Genomic DNA, 16394 nt, shown 5'->3' with positions numbered 1-16394 from the left:
TACTTTTAAAGCTCTCTGTGGTCTGGCCCCAGCTTATCTTAGAGAGCTCTTACACCCTTACATTCCCCCTCGCTCCTTAAGGTCCTCTGGTGGTAGGTTTCTCTCTACGCCTCTGACCAAACTGTCCTCAATGGGTGGTAGATCTTTCAGTGCTGTTGCTCCTAAGCTCTGGAAGTCTCTGCCTCAATCCCTGCTAGATTGCTCTTCTATCTCTTCCTTTACGTCCCTCCTGAATACTTATCTCTTCGAACAGTATTTTTGAGCTACCACTGCCATTCAGATTGTGATCTGAAATCCTTTACATGTCCATACTTACAAACAATTTTAAACACAAATGCCAATTTTCAAATAACCTCCTCTTCACAGGTTCGATTAAAATGGGCAGCATGATGGTGTGACACTTATTGTGGGTGCTGTTTAACAACAGGGTCTTGGAAACCTGGGTTCCACCCCTGTCTCCACTCACAGTCTGTTCCGTTTTTATTCACATGGGTTTCCAACCAAAAGCATGCAGTTAGTGGATTGGCTGCTATAAATTACTCTTAAGTATCAATAAGTAAGTGGGTGTGTGGAACTTTGTGATAAATTGGCACCCTGTCCAGTGAGTATTCTTGTTCCAGAGTTTTCAGCCAAAACTGAACCCTGATGAAAGACTATAAAATTATTATTAAGGATAAATTAATGAAATATTATTATTTTTAAATTGATACTAAATACATCAGTGAAATGAAAGAACTCTCTGCATCAGCTGTATGTGATCTGAATTTTAGGTCAGTTGATGGTGCTGTTGCAGATATTCTGACCCTAGAGCTGACCCCTCAGACCCTTTAGCTCTGCTCCACCCTTGTGTCCTGTCATTGAAACTGATGGAGCGTGAGACGGCCAGGAGATGCTCCGCTGAGCTGGAGACACCTTGTATAGTTGGTGTCATCATGGGGCAGGTGCTCTTCACACAGCCATCGCACTTCAGCCAGCACCACACACCAACGTTAAAAAAGAAAGAGGGGAAGGGAATGCAAATGTCCATTCTTATATGTGTGTTTTTCTGTAGTTTTAAAGCAATACAACATATAATTATGAATGTATAGGTACCTATTGTTTACTGCACCTTTTAGTTAAAACCCCAAATCAGAAAAAGTTGGGACAGTATGGAAAATGCAAATAATAAAAAAAACACAGAGTTTCTTGCATTTAATTTGACTTTTATTTGATTGCAGACAGGATGAACCTGAGATATTTCATGTTTTATCTGCTTAACTTCATTTCATTTATTAATAAACATCCATTCCTGCATTTCAGACCTGCAACACATTCCGAAAAAGTTGGGACAGTAAAGCATTTACCACTTTGTAATGTTGCCATTCCTTTTCACCACACTTAAAAGAAGTTTTGGCACCAAGGATACCAAGTGATTTAGTGTTTCAGCTTTTATTTTATCCCATTCTTCCTGCAAAAGTCTTAAGATGTGCAACAGTACGGGGTCGTCGTTGTCACATTTTTAGTTTCGAAATTCCCCACACATTCTCTATTGGGGACAGGTCAGGACTGCAGGCAGGCCAGTCCAGTACCCGTACCCTCTCCTTCCGCAGCCATGCCTTTGTAATGTGTGCAGCATGTGGTTTTGCATTGTCATATAACAAACCATGATTACAATCATCTCTTGACATCACCTGTTTGGAATCACATACTTATTTAGTTTTTTCACCTCATTATTAGCCCTAAACTGCCCCGTCCCAATTTTTTTGTGGTGCAGGCCTGAAATGCAGGAATGGAGGTATATTAACAAATGAAATGAAGTTGAGCAGACAAAACATGAAATATCCGGTTCGTCTGCAATCAAATAAAAGTCAAAGTAAATGTAAGGAACACTGCATTTTTATTTTATTTGCATTTTCCATAATGTCCCAACTTTTTCTGATTTGGGGTTGTATTATCAATTATTATCATTTGCACATGTACTTTACATAAATTGTCTACCTCGCACACATCTGCACTATTATGTACCCAATAAAACCCTATGTATAATTATTACAATAATAATAATAATAATAATATTCATCATCATCATAATAATGATAATAATAATAATATTTATTATTATTATGTATATATTACTATGTATATAGACATAATACCAAATATGTAAATAGTTTTAGCTCTAATTATTATACTACCCATATTATTATTATTATTATTATTATTTATTTATTTATTTTTATTATTAGAGCAATACTATGCTGTAGAAAAAAAGTTATTTTTTGTTAAATAGGATTATGTTTCGAGGGCATCCTATTACAGGATTTATTATTTGACCACACTGCATCTCAGACCCTATATATAAATATATAACACAGGAAAAAATAAAACAGGAAAATAAAAATGGGAAAATCTGTTGGGCAATTTGCTGTAAACCTGGAGCAAATTGCTTTCTGTCTGCATTGATTAGGCAAAAAAGAACACAGAAGGAACAGTTTAACTAAGTAAACGTGGTGAAACATATCCTGCGTTGACACTAGGGCAGCTTGGCTGGACCGTGTCTGTCCGAACACACTAATCCCAACGGGTAAAATCAGCTTACTCTGCCATGAACAACTGCACACCCAGGAACATTTAGGAAAGAGAGCATAGCAGTGGCTTGGATGTTTGTTAAGGGGTTTTCTTCCTTACACTTCATCACGATCTCTAAATAAAGAGCTAGCTGGCAGATCATGGAAGAGTGTGATCATTAGCTGAAGCTGCAGCTGTCATTCTTCTGCACTTCAGCTGAGTCATGTGGCTTCTCATTTGTCAGCCCAAGCGTGTTAAAGGACTGGCTTAAAGTAGTGTTTTAGAGTGGATATGTCCATATCATACTTCTATTGCCAAAAGTATTAACTCACCCAAACTCACATCCAAATCATAGAATTCAGGTGTTCCAATCACTTTCATGGCCACAGGTGTATAAAACCAAGCACCTAGGCATGCAGACTGCTTCTACAAACATTTGTGAAAGAATGGGTCGTTCTCAGGAGCTCAGTAAATTCCAGCGTGGTACCGTGATAGGATGCCACCTGTGCAACAAGTCCAGTTGTGAAATGTCCTCGCTGCTAAATATTCCACAGTCAACTGCCTGTGGTATTATAACAAAGTGGAAGCGATTGGGAACGACATCAACTCAGCCACAAAGTGGTAAGCCATGTAAAATTACAGAGTGGGGTCTCCAACTTTCTGCAGAATCAATCGCTACAGACCTCCAAGCGTAGAGAGCTTCATGGAATGGGTTTCCATGGACGAGCAGCTGCATCCAGGCCTTACATCACCAAGTGCAATGCAAAGCGTCGGATGCAGTGGTGTAAAGCACGCCGCCACTGGACTCTAGAGCAGTGGAGATGTGTTCTCTGGAGTGACGAATCACGCTTCTCCGTCTGGCAATTCGATGGACGAGTCTGGGTTTGGTGGTTGCCAGGAGAACGGTACTAGTCTGACTGCAGTGTAAAGTTTAGTGGAGGGGGGATTATGGTGTGGGGTTGTTTTTCAGGAGTTGGGCTCGGCCCCTTAGTTCCAGTGAAAGGAACTCTTAATGCTTCAGCATACCAAGAGATTTTGGACAATTTCATGCTCCCAACTTAGTAGGAACAGTTTGGGGATGGCCCCTTCTTGTTCCAACATGACCGCGCACCAGTGCACAAAGCAAGGTCCATAAAGACATGGATGAGCGAGTTTGGTGTGGAAGAACTTGACTGGCCTGCACAGATCCTGACCTCAACCTGATAAAACACCTTTGGGATGAATTAGAACGGAGACTGTGAGCCAGGCCTTCTCGTTCAACATCAGTGTCTGACCTCACAAACGCGCTTCTGTAAGAATGGTCAAAAATTCCCATAAACACACTCCTAAACCTTGTGGAAAGCCTTCCCAGAAGAGTTGAAGCTGTTATAGCTGCAAAGGGTGGGCCAACATCATATTAAACCCTATGGATTAAGAATGGGACGCCACTCAAGTTCATATGCGTGTGAAGGCAGATGAGTGAATCCTTTTGGCAGTATAGTGTATGTTAGACATTCAGGGGAAAGTAAGATGATAGTGACAGATCCAGGTGTGATTATGTTTGTATTTATATATTTAATTCAGAAAGTATTCAGACCTTTTAAACTTTTACTTACTTTTTAGCACTGTCGCCTAACAGCAAGAAGGTCCTAGGTTCGATTCCCAGGTGGGGTGATCCAGGTCCTTTCTGTTGAGTTTGTATGTTCTCCCCACGTCTGTGTAGGTTTTCTCTGGGTGCTCCGGATTCCCCCCACAGTCCAAAGACATGCATTCAGGCTAATTGGAGTCTACTTGTGAATGTGTGTGTGCTCTGTGATGGATTGGAGACCTGTCCAGGGTGTTGCCTACCTTTTGCCCATTAAATCGTACCCACCGTGACCCTGAATAGGATAAAGCGATGGGAAAACAGATGAATGAATGATCAAAAATATACAGTTACTTTGTGGTATGGCATTTTAATTCATCCAGATGTTCAAATGTAATCCAAGAAACACTAAAACAGGTCTGGTGTGAGTGAGAAAAAGCTGATCCGTGGTTGACTGTTAAAGTTAAGCAAGATTTACTTTACCAAATACTTACAGACTGTAATTTAAATAAGGCTCTACTCTAAACTGGACGCTAATTAAATGGACAAAAACAAACTTGTGGCCTCTCAAACACCAATCACAGGAAGTCAGATTTTTAAGAAGAGAAAACATTCAGCAATCCTCATGCACTTTGCTTAATTCAGTGTAATGTGCCTCAAGGGAAAAAGAAGCACTAGCACTTACCAGTGGCTGCATAAATAAATACATACATTTAGCAGAGGCCATGGTAATGATAGAAATTTAGATTTAACTTATCAACTTAGTTTGTATCTATATTGCCTCCTTTTTATATAGTGCTCACTGTGACTAGGCAAAAATTCTACTTGTTACACACACGAACACATCTTTGTTTCTACACACATTGTCCATTTTAACAACTCCACTTACCATATAGAAGCACTTTGTGGTTCTACAACTACTTACTGTAGTCTATCTGTTTCTCTGCATGCTTTGTTAGCCCCATTTCATGCTGTTCTTCAATGGTCAGGACCCCCACAGGACCACTACAGAGCAGGTATTATTTGGGTGGTGGGTCATTCTCAGCACTACAGTGACATTGATATTGTGGTGGTGTGTTAGTGTTTTAAACACCTCACTGTCACTGCTGGACTGAGAATAGTCCACCAACCTAAAATATCCAGCCAACAGCACCCTGTGGGCAGCGTCCTGTGACCACTGATGAAGGTCTAGAAGATGACCAACACAAACAGCAGCAGTAGATGAGTGATCGTCTCTGACTTTACATCTACAAGGTGGACCAACTAGGTAGGAGTGTCTAATAGAGTGGACAGTGAGTGGACACAGTATTTAATAACTCCAGCAGCGCTGCTGTGTCTGATCCACTCATACCAGCACAACACACACTAACACACCACCATGTCTTTGTCACTGAAATGCTGAGAATGATCCACTATCTAAATAATCTTGCTCTATGGTGGTCCTGTGGGGGTCCTGACCATTGAAGAACAGGGTGAAAGCAGGTTAAAAGGTATGTAGAGAAACAGATGGACTACAGTCAGTAATTGTAGAACTACAAAGTGCTTATATATGGTAAGTGGAGCTGATAAAATGGACAGTGAGTGTAGAAACAAGGAGGTGGTTTTAATGTTATGGCTGATCAGTGTATATATACAGTATATACGTGTATATATATATATATATGTTTCGTGTTTATCACTTACTGTGACTAGACCACACCAAAATGTTCTGTTTTTTATTTTTCTAAATAAAAATACATTACGTAGAGAGTGTATGAATATATAAATGTATTGTTTTATGACCAGGATGTCATATTACTATTGAAATGTTTGAAGAACTTCACCACCAAAGTCTCCATTTGGCTCTTACACCCAGATTCATTTATCTACCTGCCAGGTGGAAAGACATGATTCATTGATTGAGTCCAGCAGAGTTCTTTGCACCATTTCAGCTGGTGTTGCAGACTTGAAATCTATGAAAATCCCAACTAATGGTTCTTGTGCTGATGCTGCTTTTAGAAACAGCTTTAAATTTTGAAGAGTGCTACAGGTCAATGTAAATGATATTTATGCTACAGGTTGTTGTTATTTTTTAAAAATTGTTTATTTATATTTTTTCCCCTCTTTTTCCCCCAATTTTTATCCCCACAGTCTAGTTGTGTCCAATTACCCTGAATGCGTCCTCTATACTGATTCGACCTTTCACCACTGACTGAGGACGCCTCTTAACTGACATGCGCCCCCTCCGTTACGCACAGTCAGTACAGACTGCATTTTTCACCTGCACAAGTCGAGTTCATATACTTGACGGGCACTGTGCACGGAGGGCCACACCCCCATCAGCATTATTTCTCAGCCCTGTGCAGGTGCTATCAGTCAGCCAGCAGGGGCCGCAGTCGCACCAGTTATGAGGACCTATGATCCGACTAACAACCCTGAACAACAGCCAATCGTGGTTCATTCTGCCGCCCAGCCTAGTTGAAAAGGCAGAGCTGAGGTTCGATACAATGTATTCAAAACCCCAACTCTGGTGAGCTAGCGTACTTTACCGCTGCGCCACCTGAGCAGCTGGTTGTTGTTATTTTTGAATGTTTCTTTACTTAATAATAACACTACATACCGTTGACTGATGAAGCTTAGGTAGGGTAGAGTTACATATGATGGATTTCTATTCAAGTGCTCTTGAGCTTGTATATTAATTTTATGCATCTGTTAGTAAAAGGTGTGTCTGAAACAGCGTAGTCAATTTGTCTTCCACTGCTGGGGATCCCTGTTTGCATTCGAGGAAGGTAGATTTCCTGTTCATGCCTCCTCCATGCAATCCTTATGCCAAGTTCACACTACAGGTCTCCCAAACTACGTTTTGTCACGAAAACACGCGAGAAGTGACGAGGGGTTTAATGATACCACATCCAAAAATGATCACTCGCTTATTGTTGACATACAAAGTTGTTTGTGCGCTGATGTGCAGCGTAAAAGCAAGTAGGAAAAATAAAGGTATCAGAGTGGACTGGGCAACATGACCAGCAGGGATTGTTCTATAGTGAGTTGGAGGTTAATAAATATTTTTTTGCAATGCAACGTTGGTGCTATGTTTTGTAGGGAACGATAAGGTCAGAAATACTGTAAAACTTGAGTGTGTGTCCCTGTCCCACCTTTTTACAACTTCTCCCCACGTTACCCCGTATCTTGCGTTCTCATTGGCTGTTTGACACCGCACTCATTGCCAGTCGGCCGACTCATATACAGATATCTAGCAGGCTAGATAATTACTTTCAGTCACCAAGCCGCTCGGATCGAGTTGTTGAGCAGTTCACACATAGCGATTGAGAGCTGAGTTTCGATCGCCGGTTGCTCCTGAGCCGGCAAATCTAGAGCCGACCAGTCGGCGAGCGAAAATCAGGGCAAAAATCGTGTAGTGTGAACTAAGCATTAGCAGACCCTTGTTTTAACCTATGCACTTCTGCACACACAGGCGCCTCTATCTGGTAATCAGGGTCCTTACACAGCGTTAGAAGACCCCACCGACATAGTCCGGTCATCCTGCCCTAGCAGACACGGTAGCCAATTAGTGTCTGCTGCAGGTACTGCCAATTATGCCTGCTAGATGCACCCTGCCGACCGGTGGCAACGTCAAGTTTCGAACCAAGGAGTTTAGAATCACTGCGCTGGTGTGCTAGTGGAAGCATTACATTTACATTTTCAGCATTTCGCAGACGCCTTTATCCAAAGCGACTTACATTACAGTTACAGTATACAGTCTGAGCAATTGAGGGTTAAGTGCCTTGCTCAAGGACCCAACAGCAGCAATCTGGCAGTGGTGGGGCTTAAACCAGCGACCCTCTGATCACTGGTACAGTACCTTAACCACTAGGCTACAGCTGGCCCTGTAAAAGCAGACGCTTTTATTCAAAGCGACTTACAGTACTGTGACATTATTTTGTCTAAGCAATTGACAGGTTAAGGGCCTTGCTCAAGGGCCGAGAAGTGACAACCTGGCAGTGATGGGGCTTGAACCAGTACTAGCCCAATAGGCTACAACTGCCCCAAAATTATTTTGGGGAACTGATTCGTTTTGCTCTCTGGGTAGAGGGGATGGGACTTCTGCTATCCACATGAATCATTTGACACCTACCAATCTTGGCTGTAAGCTGTGTGTAGATGGGAGTAGTTCACCCCCACATTCAGAGGCACTGATTTCCCCAATGACATGGAACAGGTAAGCTGAGGAAAGTTGTAATCTAAAGTAAGAAGTCCCTGCTATTCTTCCTTTTATGCTTCGTTGTGGAAAATAGGGAGTCAACTGCTGACTTTCAATTGCGATTTGGAACAATTTGCATGGCAAACACAGCAAAACATTTTATCTCCTGTATCTCCTGGTTTAAATGGGAACCATATGGATCCAGTATCCTTTCCTAGATACAAGGAGTTAGTAAGGAGTGAGTAGGAGTTAGGTTTCTACAATCTGCATTCCAAAGACAAACCAAAGAGTTTCAATATTTTTGTCATTCATAAAACATGTGAAGAAGAGTGCCCTTCTACTCCTCCAGCATATATCTGATTTTTAGTTTTAATCTGGCCATCACACCGGTGGGCCCTATTCAATATTTTATACACCATTAACGTGAGCCGCATCTGTATTTTATCAAATAATTGAAAAATATATCTCTATATACAGTATATTTCAGCAAACATATTTATGAATCTAAATCCGTTCTTCTCCGACCATGCTAAAGGCTTCTGGCAGCCAACTTAATGTGAAAAAAGTCAGATAATAATCAAGCAGAAACCTTGCTGACCTTCAGTCCCACAGTGCACAGTGTAAAGAAAGAAGATGCTGATTAGGAAATTAACAGCTAAACCACCCAGAGGAAATATATGCTGTAAATAACCTCTTTAACCTCTCTAAATAACCTTATTTACTTCTCTTAGAGAGCTATTACGTTTCCACTTATTCTATGAAATTCTACATGGCATTCCAAAAGAAACTAGCTGCTCTAAATGGCCTCTAAATGAGACTGCTTGTGTGTTGCACTAATATGGATTGATGATCTGTCCAGGATGTATTCCAGCTACGTGCTTAGAGCATTTGGGTGATGCCAGACTGAGTATTAACAAAACTATGATGAAGCAGTAGGTAAAATAGTAAATAGTAATGAAAATAATAATAAAAATAATATTTTGGGGGGAAATGTAATTCTCTGGAAGGTTTTAAGGAATATCAATATAAATACCTCTGTAAATATAAAAGAGTGCCTGATTGTATTCGCACTATACACTGTTCAACCATAACATTAAAACCACCTCCTTGTTTCTACACTCACTGTCCATTTTATCAGCTCCACTTACCATATAGAAGCACTTTGTAGCTCTACAATTACTGACTGTAGTCCAACTGTTTCTCTACATGCCTTTTTAGCCTGCTTTCACCCTGTTCTTTAATGGTCAGGACCCCCACAGGACCACCACAGAGCAGGTATTATTTAGGTGGTGGATCATTCTCAGCACTGCAGTGACACTGACATGGTGGTGGTGTGTTAGTGTGTGTTGTGCTGGTATGAGTGGATAAGACACAGCAGTGCTGATGGAGTTTTTAAACACCTCACTGTCACTGCTGGACTGAGAATAGTCCACCAACCAAAAATATCCAGCCAACAGCACCCTGTGGGCAGCGTCCTGTGACCACTCAACTCAACTCAAACAGCAGCAATAGATGACCGATCATCTCTGGCTTTACATCTACAAGGTGGACCAACTAGGTAGGAGTGTCTAAAAGAGTGGACAGTGAGTGGACACGGTATTTAAAACTCCAGCAGCGCTGCTGTGTCTGATCCACTCATACCAGCACAACACACACTAACACACCACCACCATGTCACTGTCACTGCAGTGCTGAGAATGATCCACCACCTAAATAATACCTGCTCTGTGGTGGTCCTGTGGGGGTCCTGACCATTAAAGAACAGGGTGAAAGCAGGCTAAAAAGGCATGTAGAGAAACAGATGGACTACAGTCAGTAATTGTAGAGCTACAAAGTGTTTCTATATGGTAAGTGGAGCTGATAAAATGGACAGTGAGTGTAGAAACCCGCCACGTCATTTTATGTGCCCCGTGAGACGTATCATTGTTGTGATGGTTCGAGTAGTTACAGTGACATACTTAAAATTTAATGGGACACCTGCACCTTTAAGCGGCAACTGTTGACATCGTAGTCATGGTAACCAACTTTGACCTTTGCTAAGAAGCCATGTCACTTTTACTAATTCTAATTTTAGTTAATTTTCTTTCAATCCAATATGGAATCATCGTCTGTAAGTAGCAGACATTTATAGTCTCAGTTGTTTGTACATGTTCAGCAAATATGTCACAGCGTTTCAGTTACGAATTTACCATAATTCCGTAATTAAATACGCTTGTTGCCGTTACTACAGTTAGCGTTAGCGCTATTTTACGTTTGGTTAAATTTCATATGGTACTAGACAGCTATGTGCATGTACTGTATTAACTTTTTTGTTTTTATTGTTTGTATTTTTTAGTTTTACTCCATTCTAATGCACACAGTGTACAGTTGGGAAGCAAATAAAACTGACGTAACTGTATTTTGGAGGGAGTTTTGTCTGTCTGTCTCTCTAGCAGAGAAAGGGGGAAAAACTCTTAGCGAGGGCAGAACAATTGTCTTAAAATACACTGTAAAACCGTAAATAAACTGCATCTCCCACAATGCATGTCGATTTTGTGACCTGCAAAGTGACCGCATCTCTCACTAGATGATGTTGAAGGAAGGTAATTTAATGAAAGATGGGAAAGTGAATACAAGTTTGTGCTTCAAGAAGAAAAACCGGTATGTCTCTTATGAGGCCGTGTCTGTGGTAAAGGAGTACAATATAAATGTAGATATACATTATAAATATACAGAATAAATTTGACATTTTGACACCAAACACAGAATTTAGCCTCCCAGAAAAACAACAAATTGTCCAAGACTTAAAAGGCGACTGCAATCACAGCAGGATACGTTACAATCGGCCTTTTGAGGGCCACCATAATGCAGATGTGGCTTTTGGTGAAAATGAGTTTGACCCTGGGTGAGACTGTATATGAATGAGTTAGATGTGTAGGTTGATGCAGTGGACTTTCTCTGAGTCCAGCATTGTGTAATGTTTTTGGGAAAGACTTTGGATTCCTTGTGACCTTGACCAAAATAAAGCCATTACTAAAAAAGCAATAAATATTAATAATTAAATAAATAAATAAAAAAACTCTCTATTAAAGCTCTGGAGATGAAGGTCTTAAAGCATTCCTCTTAGGTAAGATTTCTATGCAAATATAAAAAAAAGATTTTATAAAGATTTTGCCGTTATTTAGTCTTTTCACTTTTCTCCCTTTTAGAGAGTGTGTTATTTCTTTTGTCGGCTGAGTTTGTTCTCATTGCCGTTTGTGTAATCTGATTGTCATTTTTAATAGGCAAGAGCCGTTGTGCTAAAGAGATACTGACTAAATCATTTCTGCAGACAGGAATGTCCTTGGGAGCATTTCTCATAAAGATTAAACACTAATTCAAGAAAGTCGTTCCCTCTCGTCTAAACAAGACAAGCATTCACAGAACTGATAGAGAGATAAGTTTCATTATGAAAATGAAAGCGATAACTGACAAAAAGCAATGCGCTACACAACACAACACAAGTACAGAATCTTAGAGCTTTTTGAATAGATGCATAAAGCATCATAATTAATTTACTCACTGTTTTCCATTAACCACTTTATCCTAGTCAGAGTCACTGTGGGACTGCTGAGTGCAAAGCAGGGATACACCATGGGCAGGGTACCAATATAGGTTACCTGCTAACACATGCTAACATGTTCCAGTCACAGGGTAACACATGCTCAAACATATGCTCAAACAAGGGGCAAATTAGAGCAGCCAGTTTACCTTTTGTAGGTTTTTAAGAAGTGAGTGGAAACAAGCATATCCAGACTAAAGCCACAGGAACACACGAAGAATGTATGAGACAGATAAAAATCAAACCCTGGTCCTCAGAGCTCATGTTGCCATCATGCCATATTATATCACACATAAATCATATATTACTCATAAATCACACATAAGGCATGCAGTCAAGATGGTAAACTGGGTTGCCATCTTTTCAACAGTTTACTTTGTGAGATTCCTGCACTGCTTTTATTATAAAGTAGAAAAGTCTAGAAGAAACAACACCCAAAGGTGTAAAGTACTATACCAAAACATAATGGGTGAAAGTGAATAAAGTACTTGCTTGTAACATCTATCAGGTTCCAAACCATTTCAGTATATGTAATATTATATAATTTTTAATAGAAATATTATAGTTTGTAAATTATTTTGTAATATATATATATATACTGATCACCCATAACATTAAAACTACCTCTTTGTTTCTACACTCACTGTCCATTTTATCAGCTCAACTTACCATATACAGTGCCTTGCAAAAGTATTCAGCCCCCTTGAACTTTTCAACCTTTTGCCACATTTCAGGCTTCAAACATAACGATATGAAATTGTAATTTTTTGTGAAGAATCAACGACAAGTGGGACACAATCGTGAAGTGGAACGAAATTTATTGGATATTTTAAACTTTTTTTAGAAATAAAAAACTGAAAAGTGGGGCGTGCAATATTATTCAGCCCCCTTGCGTTAATACTTTGTAGCGCCACCTTTTGCTGCGATTACAGCTGCAAGTCGCTTGGGGTATGTCTCTATCAGTTTTGCACATCGAGAGACAGAAATTTTTGCCCATTCTTCCTTGCAAAACAGCTCGAGCTCAGTGAGGTTGGATGGAGAGCGTTTGTGAACAGCAGTTTTCAGCTCTTTCCACAGATTCTCGATGGGATTCAGGTCTGGACTTTGACTTGGCCATTCTAACACCTGGATACGTTTATTTGTGAACCATTCCATTGTAGATTTTGCTTTATGTTTTGGATCATTGTCTTGTTGGAAGATAAATCTCCGTCCCAGTCTCAGGTCTTTTGCAGACTGCAACAGGTTTTCTTCCAGAATGGTCCTGTATTTGGCTCCATCCATCTTCCCATCAATTTTAACCATCTTCCCCGTCCCTGCTGAAGAAAAGCAGGCCCAAACCATGATGCTGCCACCACCATGTTTGACAGTGGGGATGGTGTGTTCAGGGTGATGAGCTGTGTTGCTTTTACGCCAAACATAACGTTTTGCATTGTGGCCAAAAAGTTCGATTTTGGTTTCATCTGACCAGAGCACCTTCTTCCACATGTTTGGTGTGTCTCCCAGGTGACTTTTTATAGATATCTTTGAGAAATGGCTTTCTTCTTGCCACTCTTCCATAAAGGCCAGATTTGTGCAGTGTACGACTGATTGTGTCCTATGGACAGAGTCTCCCACCTCAGCTGTAGATCTCTGCAGTTCATTCAGAGTGATCATGGGCCTCTTGGCTGCATCTCTGATCAGTCTTCTCCTTGTTTGAGCTGAAAGTTTAGAGGGACGGCCGGGTCTTGGTAGATTTGCAGTGGTCTGATACTCCTTCCATTTCAATATGATCGCTTGCACAGTGCTCCTTGAGATGTTTAAAGCTTGGGAAATCTTTTTGTATCCAAATCCGGCTTTAAACTTCTCCACAACAGTATCTCGGACCTGCCTGGTGTGTTCCTTGGTCTTCATGATGCTCTCTGCGCTTTAAACAGAACTCTGAGACTGTCACAGAGCAGGTGCATTTATACGGAGACTTGATTACACACAGGTGGATTCTATTTATCACCATCAGTCATTTAGGTCAACATTGGATCATTCAGAGATCCTCACTGAACTTCTGGAGTGAGTTTGCTGCACTGAAAGTAAAGGGGCTGAATAATATTGCACGCCCCACTTTTTAGTTTTTTATTTCTAAAAAAAGTTTAAAATATCCAATAAATTTCGTTCTACTTCACGATTGTGTCCCACTTGTTGTTGATTCTTCACAAAAAATTACAATTTCATATCGTTATGTTTGAAGCCTGAAATGTGGCAAAAGGTTGAAAAGTTCAAGGGGGCTGAATACTTTTGCAAGGCACTGTAGAAGCAATTTTAGTTCTACAATTACTGACTGTAGTCCATCTGTTTCTCTGCATGCTTTGTTAGCCCCTTTTCATCCTGTTCTTCAATGGTCAGGAACCCCACAGGACCACTACAGAGCAGGTATTATTTGGGTGGTGGATCATTCTCAGCACTGCAGTGACACTGACATGGTGGTGGTTTGTGCTGGTATGAGTGGATAAGACACAGCAATGCTGCTGGAGTTTTTAAACACCAACCAATAGCCCACCGACCAAAAATATCCAGCCAACAGCGCCCCATGAGCAGCGTCCTGTGACCTCTGATGAAGATCTCGAAGATGACCAACTCAAACAGCAGCAATAGATGAGCGATCATCTCTGACTTTACATTTACAAGGTGGACCATCTAGGTAGGAGTGTCTAATAGAATGGACAGTGAGTGGACATGGCATTTAAAAACTCCAGCTGCACTGCTGTGTCTGATCCACTCATACCAGCACAACACACACTAACACACCACCACCATGTCAGTGTCACTGCATATAAACATCATATTATATAAATTGTTTTATGTAATTTATCATGACATTGTCCATGGATGCAAGTCTATTAAGTTATGGATTACTGACAGCTTGACTGGCCTGCAAAGATCACTGACCTCATCCTGATGTAACACTGTTAGGATGAATTGAAATGCTAACTGTGAGTCAGACCTCAAAATCAAGCATAAATGCCAGACCTCACTAAAGCTTTATTAAAAAGCGATTACCTGCCGTCGCTTTCCCAAATAATTAAGCTGCAGCCTTTTTAGAAGAATTTGTGTAGCAGGGGACACCATGTTTGTGTTTATGCTCCTGGTTTTAACTGTTCTACAGTCACATGTGGATGAGATTATCAGGTGTACACACTGTTCAGCATTTGTTACAATCTGTGCTACTCTCTGAAGCTCTTATTGATGTTTAGGGATCAGATTTAGTGTTTGTGAGCTTTCATCACTATTTCGAAAAAAACATCTCTCCCGACTTTGATCTCCAGCCTCCCATCGGATTCTTTTTGACCTAAAATCCTCTTTTGATCAATAATGGGTCTAAATACAGAGACGCAGGAGCAAGGTCAGAATTCTGACATGGCTGACAGAAATTCTTCTAACAGGCCAAGGATTGTGTACAACCACAAGCCCTGTTTGAGATTCTATTCAGATAGTGAAATCTTGCATTGGGTGAATCTGAGACCTTGAGTGTAAAACTTACATAACTGCCTGCTGATTACACAGCCTGTACCCAGTGCTTTTCTTTAAATCAGTGAACTGTAATCGCTCGGAGTCACAGACAAAAGCTTCACACTCACGATCGAGTCCTGCTGATGGAGTGACCCATGAATAATGCGCAATTATAGGTGGCTGAACCTTCACTACCCTGGCACTGTGATGCGATTTAAGATAAGGAGGGTGACCTTACTACCCCGTCTCTTTCCGCCGGTACATTTTTAATCAGCGCAGATCAGTTCAATTTACTTTTTCTGCCACCTTACTGGCCTTGTCAGAAAGAGGAGAAAGCCTCTTGCAAAAATAGTCCTGTGAGGACAGGTGGCAGATCAGATGCCAAGGATAAATGCTACCTGTGATTTAACTTTGTTCTGTGTAGACATATTGACCTATTATTACTATTAGAATTTACTTTAAATTGCTACTAAATATTTGCACTTTTTTGCATATAATACATGTGAGATTAATGGAAGCTACTAAAATTGCCATAGGTGTGTGTGTGTGTGTGTGTGTGTGAAAGCCCGCTTTCATGCTGTTCTTCAATGGTCAGGACTCTCCCAGAAACACTACAGAGCAGGTATTATTTGGGTGGTGGGTCATTCTCAGCACTGCAGTGACATTGACATGGTGGTGGTGTGTTAGTGTGTGTTGTGCTGGTATGAGTGGATAAGACACAGAAATGCTGATGGAGTTTTTAAACACCTCACTGTCACTGCTGGACTGAGAATAGTCCACCAACCAAAAATATCCAGCCAACAGCACTCCGTGGGCAGCGTCCTGTGACCACTGATGAAGGTCTAGAAAATGACCAACTCAGACAGCAGCAATAGATGAGCGATCGTCTCTGACTTTACATCTACAAGGTGGACCAACTAGGTAGGAGTGTCTAGTAGAGTGGACAGTGAGTAGACACAATATTTAAAAACTCCTGCAGCGCTGCTGTGTCTGATCCACCCATACCAGAACAACACACACTAACACCACCACCACCATGTCAG

General features: G+C 40.8%; 1 protein-coding gene across 1 annotated transcript in view; it reads right to left on the bottom strand.

The window, feature by feature from the left end:
• Window positions 1–931, bottom strand: part of LOC134327990 (troponin I, slow skeletal muscle-like) — a 56351-nt gene extending 55420 nt beyond the window's left edge. Inside the window, exon 1 of the mRNA XM_063009268.1 lies at window positions 804–931. Within this exon, the coding sequence (XP_062865338.1) occupies window positions 804–931 (128 nt within the window). The remainder of the gene's footprint in view (window positions 1–803) is intronic.
• Window positions 932–16394: the final 15463 nt, after the last annotated feature.

The sequence above is a fragment of the Trichomycterus rosablanca genome, chromosome 1, assembly GCF_030014385.1.
Source record: "Trichomycterus rosablanca isolate fTriRos1 chromosome 1, fTriRos1.hap1, whole genome shotgun sequence".
NCBI classification, from domain to species: Eukaryota; Metazoa; Chordata; class Actinopteri; order Siluriformes; family Trichomycteridae; genus Trichomycterus; species Trichomycterus rosablanca.
The sequence above is the reverse complement of the archived record's forward strand: the minus strand, read 5'-3'. Positions and strand labels throughout refer to the sequence as shown.